The sequence below is a fragment of the Apis dorsata genome, unplaced genomic scaffold (assembly GCF_000469605.1).
Source record: "Apis dorsata unplaced genomic scaffold, Apis dorsata 1.3 scaffold_427, whole genome shotgun sequence".
In the NCBI taxonomy this organism is placed as follows: Eukaryota; Metazoa; Arthropoda; class Insecta; order Hymenoptera; family Apidae; genus Apis; species Apis dorsata.
This window is the reverse complement of record NW_006263680.1, coordinates 32741-40719: the sequence shown is the minus strand read 5'-3', so window position 1 is coordinate 40719 and position 7979 is coordinate 32741. Positions and strand designations below refer to the sequence as shown.

The 7979-nt window shown below is 19.8% G+C and overlaps 2 protein-coding genes across 2 annotated transcripts in view; both read left to right on the top strand.

Moving 5' to 3' along the window:
• The window catches only part of LOC102680400 (glutathione S-transferase-like), a 32022-nt gene extending 28576 nt beyond the window's left edge, over nt 1-3446 (top strand). The window contains exons 4-5 of the mRNA XM_006619601.2: nt 2051-2193; nt 3154-3446. Coding sequence (XP_006619664.1) covers nt 2051-2193; nt 3154-3321 — 311 coding nt within the window. The 3' untranslated portion in view covers nt 3322-3446. The remainder of the gene's footprint in view (nt 1-2050; nt 2194-3153) is intronic.
• A 2027-nt stretch (nt 3447-5473) lies between these two features.
• Nucleotides 5474-7979, top strand: part of LOC102680531 — a 9107-nt gene continuing 6601 nt past the window's right edge. The window contains exons 1-4 of the mRNA XM_031512371.1: nt 5474-5508; nt 6298-6434; nt 6836-7003; nt 7123-7427. Coding sequence (XP_031368231.1) covers nt 5489-5508; nt 6298-6434; nt 6836-7003; nt 7123-7427 — 630 coding nt within the window. The 5' untranslated portion in view covers nt 5474-5488. The remainder of the gene's footprint in view (nt 5509-6297; nt 6435-6835; nt 7004-7122; nt 7428-7979) is intronic.

Sequence of the window (7979 nt, the reverse complement as noted above, 5' to 3'; positions counted from 1 at the left end):
CATATAATATATTGTTTTAATATCATATTGGACTGTTTCTATAGATAAACTATTAATAAATAATAGATAAACTATTCAAAATTTCTTTGACTTTGAATTTTATATAATTAGTTTATAGCAGAAGTTTTATTTAGAATATATTTATAATTATTAATATAATTATTGTTTATAATTGTTAATAATTTATTTATAATTATTCTATTATCCTACAAATAAAATTAATATTAAAAATATATATATTATATATTTATTTATATCATTTATGAAAAATATGCAAAATATATGTTATATGAAAAATATGTATTTGCATAAAAATTCACAATCTATTATATATTTATAACAATGTGTTAATTGAAACTATAAAAACTAATGTATTTTTCATTATTTCTTTTTTTAAAATTTATCTTTCATTTAAACAATCATCATAAGATATTTATATGATATCACATTTATCTATTTTTAGAAATTAAAAGTAGCAAACCCATATTGTCATAAGATTTTTTGCTAAGACTTCAATCATGATAATAATTTATCAACATTAATTTCATAATGACTTTCAAATTTTTTTCGTACAAACTTTTTAAAAATCACTTAATTCATTATTATAATTTTTATGTAAATATTTTATTTTTAGAGTAAATTTTTTATGTTTTTTATTCTTCATCGAAATCAATATATAATTTAATATCATTATCCGCAGAAAAAACGAAAAAAATGATGTTACTCAATAATCAAACAAAGGAAAATATTAGTATGTGATAACATTACTAATTTCTAATTACAATATGCGTGATTATATAATGCATTAACTATATGCAAATCACATAAACTGAATCATTTAAAACTTATGCAATTTATTTGCATAAATGTGAATATATGTGTATAATTTTATGTTTTTACATGTCCAACATAACATTGAAAAATTATCATTTAAAAAAAAAGCAAAAAAAATCCAAGAAAATAGACTATTGACTCATTGAATAATAATGTAGATTGTTCTTTTAATTTTTTTTCTTTTATTTATTTATTTATTTTTTTTAATTTCAAGATCATCCATAAAAATATCGATATTATTTATAATTAAAATCCATTTGTTGATGATAAAAATAGATACTTTTTTTTATTCCTTTTTTTATTTTGTTTCTTGGTTTATTTCATTCTGTTGATGATTCACGATTGGATGCACCTGAATAGGATATATCGCAAATTTTTCCACACGATAATGAATGTTTTTGTTGGCCTGTTTTAAACATGCCGATTAACATAACGATCATCAATTAGCGAATGATGTCGTAATATGATAATACGCCTACGCGATTCCTTATTTTCTTATTTTATCTTTTTTTCTCTCTTTCTTTTATATGTCATCAAATGATTACGAGATATATTAAGAAAATATAGAAAGACTGTGTAGACTTTTAGATAAGTAAAATGTTAATCATTGAGTGAAATATCAAATTAAGAAGCATTTATCAAAGATGTAATTTTATTTTTAATATTTAAGTAAATTTTGTTTTTCCATTTTTTTAATATTAATAAATTTTTTTTAATATTTTCATAATTTTGTTTTTTATAAGTAAATTTATAATTCTAAAATTTATTAGTTATATTATTATTGAATAAAGATTTCTTTATTCATAATCTCTTTTTTTATTTAATCCTGATAATTTTATTAAATAACTTAATAATTAATAATATTAATAATTATTTAATTAAAAAAAAAATAAACTTTCAAATGAAACTGAAGGAATTTTGTATTTTCTATTTCTCTTGGTAATTGTAATCATAACAATGATCTTGAAAGATTTTTAAAATTCCTTCACAGTACAATGTAAGTAATGAAACATTTACTTACATTTTATGAAATATTTTATAAAATATAGAAACATGTAGAAGCAAAATTAAAGAAAATGGTGAAAAACAGGAAATAGTAAAACCTACACGAAATCATTTTTCTTTTTTCACAATTTCGCATTTTTTCTTTTTTCCCTCTTCATCAGTATGAGAAAAGACAAATAAACGATAATAATTATTTTCATATTTGTTTCAGTTATATCTCAATATCGTACCGAGGAAGATCTCTTCAAAAAAGAGGAGAAAAAGATGAAATTGCTGAAGGAAACAATACCATTTTATTTGAACAAGTTTGAACATATTATTAGTGAAAATGGAGGTTACACCGTTGGTACGACCGTAAGTCATTATTTAGATTTGATATTAAAATTTTTTATATTAAAATCAGTGTGTGTCAAAAAATTCCATAGGACATATTGAAGAATATATTGAAGAAAATTTGTTGATATAAAATTCAAGTTGTTGATATAAAATTTTTGAAATACATTGATACGAAGAAAAAAATTTTAATTCACGAATATATATATCTTTTAAATAAATCGCTTTTAAATTATAATAATATCTAATAATCTTATTAATATTTTAAATAATATATTTTAATAATAATATATATTTTAAATAAATCTTAATATTTTAATATCTTAATGTAAATTCGATTAATCTTAATGTAAATTCGATTCGTGCATTATTTTTATCTTAAAACTTCAAAATTAACATCACAAATGAAATCAAAATTAATATTTTTAAAATTAGTATTATAAATATAGATAACTTTTTGACTCTTACTTTCGAAATATTATTTTGTTGAATAAATATAACCATTAAATGAAGAATATCTATTATTTACTAATATCATTTCACGAGATTAATTAAAATTAAAATATTTTATTTTATATGTATAATTCATAATTTCTTAATATAAATAACATTTTACAAAATGTAATTTTATCTATAAAAATTAAATTAATTTATTATCTTCTTTTAATGAAAAAACATATCTTAAAAATTATTATTAGTACAATTTATAAGATAAAAAATAAGAAATTACATAATTTCATGTATAAATTTTTTTTATCAAATTATTCAAAGCAATTAAAGTCCTATCCTCACAATATACAAATCATTTTAATATAAAATATATTTACTTTATAAATTAAAAAAAATATCCAAAATAAATTATTGAATTGAAACAAATTGAAATACAAATTGAAACTTCTACAAATTGAACTTCTAAAAACTTTAAAATTAAAGAAATATTTATCTAAAATATATGTAAATTGTTTTTAAATTATTTTCCAGACGACATGGGCAGATTTTGTTTTCGCAGTAGCTCTTGAAAATTTCGAGAATATTTTTGGAACAATGGCTTTAGAAAATTATCCAGGTCTTCGTGCATTGAAAAAAAGAGTTCACGAAATACCTAGTATTGTTACTTGGCTATCTAAACGACCACATACGGAATTTTAAAAATGTTTGAAATTACACGAGGAAAATGGTGAATGATAATATGTCTATGTATATTTTGTGTATATATTTCGTCAAGTATTATTGTGTTAGCCAACACAAAATTACAAATATCTTTAACAAGTTTACTAACTACTAAAATCGTTTATCTACACTGAAAGTTTAACTAGAATTTCGTAATTTTTATTTCTTTGTAAAAATTATTATATTTAAAGTAAGGTAAAAAACATAAATAATAAATGCATGTATATAATATAAAATATCTCAAGATAAAAATTATATTATATTATTTAATATTAGAATAGAAATTTGTGTTCTTTATGTGTACATATATATATATATATAAGTTGTAAATAAAGTATATAATTATATCATATTTCTTGTTCATTCAAACAACCTCTATTTTATTTATATGTTATTTCAAATTATATATTTGAAAAGTCATGGAATATAGATTTTTTTATATCATATCTATCACGATAAAATTTTAATATTAAAAAGAAACATATAAAATAACTTTAAAATATCATTTACATAAAAAAAAAAGATAAGCTGATAAGATTTGCTTAAAAATTAAAAACAACAATTAAAAACAATATATTAAAAAAAAGACATTATTTTTTATGTTTTGTATTATTTCTAATTTATATATCTATTATTTTGCCACTTTTTAAATGATACTTATATCGAGATATTTTTTTTATTTCTTCGTGATCTATTTACCAGAATTATCTGAGTGCAAAAATAATATCTTTTCAAAAATAAAAATTTTAAATATTAATGAATGTAAATTATTTTAGTTGTATTCATACAACATAATTTATAAGCAGTGAAATAAACTGAAGTGAGAAAAAAATTTTAAAATAAAGAATTGATTTTTAAATGTTGTAATATCTTTAATTAATGCAAGATTCTAATTAAATGTTATGAATTAAACATTAAAAAATAAATATGTATTGAATCGTTGTAATTGCAAAACTTTGGAATGATGTAATGAAATAATAATCTCATATAAAAAAACGAGCAGTTTTACGTTATTTTCTTCACTAATATTTTAATAATAATAATTTCAATATTGCAGTGTAATAATTTCATTTCATTATATACATGTATATCATTTGAAAAATTTTTTGTATTTTTCTGTTATATAATTATATTTATATTTTTCTGTTATATTTTTCTGTTATATTTGTAAAATATTACTTCAATTATAATACATATAATATTCTATGAGTAATTTTCCAATTTTATTTATCGACAGAAGTATACTTAACCACTGCCGATAAGAGAGCGATCATGATAAGAAACATTAACCAATGCCATATAAATATGATTATGATTGATAAAAATATTAACTTTTTTTATATGATATTATTATTATTTTAATCATCTAAATTAATATTAAAAATGAAATATTTTATTTTATATATGTTAATAAAAATCGAATAACAAGTTTATATTGTTTTTTTGTTTCCCGATCTTCAAATTTATATATTTTTCTATTATCATATTGTTTTTTTTCTTTTTTTTACATTCGATAATTGCAAATTTCATATCATTTAATTATAATATTTAGAAATTATCATTTTATATTATTTCAAATTTCGCGCTTTACTATCTTGTATAGTTTGTCGTTTTATTTGATGGCGCTGTTCATATTTATAAATTTTTCTTTTTTAATATTTTGCTTTTATGATATTTTATAGAATATTTTATATTTTCACGAATAATAAAAAATTTCAATTTTTATTTAACAAAATTTATTAATGTTAAAGCATAATGTTTTCAATTTCAATTTAATCTTTCTGGATGTTTCTAAATGGAGTGTCGTTAGACATTCATCGTAGCTCCACCAATAAGATGTTAGTGGTATGTAGGTGCGATAGGAGATACTATATAGGTGTTTGAAGATTTGATTTCGTCATAATACTTAGCTTTCCGTTGACTGGCTCGGAAGAGTCCTGCTGTTATTTCATTTTACGAATCTCATTAGAAATTGTAAGTAAATAGCAAATAATATAAATTAGGATGTTTTTTTAAAATGTTTATATTATATATTTTTATTACATATTTTTTTTTATGATTCAGAATTAAAGTCTATATGATTACTAAAAGTTTTCAATACATTTTTGCCGGCTAAAAGATAATTAAAAATTATTGAAAAAAATAAATGTTATTAAAGTTTAATATGTAAGTGAAATTGTATGTAGATTTTAGTATGTTTTTAAAAAATGTGTCACTGAAAATATATCATTGAAAAAACAGTTTTAAATGTTTTGTGATTACGAAAATTTATTTGACTAAGAATAGTACTAAATTACTATTGAGGGAGCTTGAGTATTATAGATCTATATATGTACATATATATATATATATATTCAAGTAATAGTAGAAAATTAGTCCATGAATATAACTGACATTTTGAAAATACCAGTTGTATGAATTCGTTGATTATAAATTTATGATTATAAGTTTGGTTATTGACATATATGGTAAGTGATAGAATATATGCCGGTAATATTGTATTTTTATTTATTTATTTTATTCATTTTTATTCATATTATTATTCATATATATATAAAATTGATTTATTCATAAAAATATTTATAAAACATTTTGATATAAATTTTTCTATTCGAAAATTTTTTTTATATCCAAACTATATTTGAATGAATAAGAATGAATAAAAATAAAAGAATAAATAAAAAATTAATGTATAAAGTATAAAAATATTTTATTTATAAAAAAATTAAACTGATTTTTTATTTATGATATATGTATCATAAAGATTTGAAATTATTAGTGTTTTTATTTAAATTATTTTATCTTTTAAGATTAAAATTTCCTATATTATATTCCTATATAATATAATCTGTCTTTTTTTATGTATATTTATTAATTTCCTCTATTTCTTTTTTTTCTTTTTTATAAATGATTCTTTTATTTGACTTTTTGACTTTATATAATTTATCCTTATAGCAAAATGTCTACGTACAAATTGACTTACTTCCCAGTTAAAGGATTGGGTGAACCAATTCGTTTTCTCTTAAGCTATGCTGGAATTTCATTTGAAGATGAGCGTTTTGATAGAGATGACTGGCCAAAAATAAAGCCTAGTAAGTTTAAAATTTAAGTAAATTCATGCTTTTTTAATCATTATTTTTTGTGATTTATTAAATAATATGAAAGATATAATACAGATTTTGTTTACTTTTTTTATTACTCTATAAGATACCTTTGACAACAATGGGCATTGTTAAGAAGACAATATCCTTTGTTCATTGATAAATTGTCAATAAACTAAAATTGCTTCTCTAAAGCAAATGATAACAGGCAACTGTTAGATATTTAAATATTTTATAATAATTATATAATAATTTATAATTTTATAATAATTTAATAAAACAAAAAATGAATTTCTTGAATCAATTGATAGTTATAAATATTTTATAAATAAATTTGAAAAATTAAAATAATTATTAAATAAAATATTTCACTTCATTTATTTATTTTTTAGCTACTCCTTTTGGCCAAGTTCCTGTACTTGATGTTGATGGGAAAAAAGTAGCTCAGTCAGTAGCTATTTCTCGTTATTTGGCAAAAAAATCTGGTTTAGCTGGAAAGGATGATTGGGAAGCTTTAGAAATTGATAGTATTGTTGATACTATTCATGATGTTCGTGCAAGTAAGTATTAATAAAAAATATTTGTTCAATTAATTGAAATTAATTGAAATTCAATTATAATTTAAATTTTATATATTGTATGCTGTATGAAAATAATTACTAAATTTTTTAAATTTTAGGACTTGCTGCCTTCCACTATGAAGAAAATGAGGAAATTAAAGCTGCGAAACGCAAGATTGCTGATGAAGTAGTACCATATTATCTGGAACGTTTAGATGCTCAAGTGAAGAATAATGGTGGCTACTTTGTTGGGGGTGCTCTTTCTTGGGCTGATTTATCATTTGTTGCTTTGCTCGACTATTTAAATTTCATGAATGGATCCGATCTCATCGAGAAATATGACAATCTGAAGCAATTGAAAGAAAAAGTTCTCAATTTACCTGCTATTAAAAGTTGGCTTGATAAACGTCCACATTCTGATTTTTAAATTTTTCATTTCTTGATTATTTTCTGTTCTATAAACATTTTAAGTTTGCGATTTAAATTCTCTAAAAAAATGGATCGCTTCAATTGCTTTCATGAAAATGTTAATTCTTGTATGGAATATATAAAGATGCTTTTAACAGCTTAGTTTCAGTTATAAGCAACATTTTTGTCAGTTAATTAAAGCTTTTTTTTTTTAGATCGCATCGTTAATAAATGGTTGATCCATTACAATAAAGAAATATATATTTGTATCCCTACAGAAATACATTATAAACTGTTTAATCCATATGCTTTTGTATTACAAATAATATAAATAATAAAGAAATTATTATATATTACGAAATTTAATATGTAATAAAAAAATTATTATATTTTTTTTCTTAAATTCGAAACATCCTATTTTAAATAAATTAATAAATCCTATTTTAAATAAATTAATAAATATTTTAAATAAATTCGAAAAATCCTATTTTCTTATTTTAATATCGTATTGTGTATAAAAATGTCAAATCTAAAAAAAATATTAAGAATTGATAAAAAATATACATAC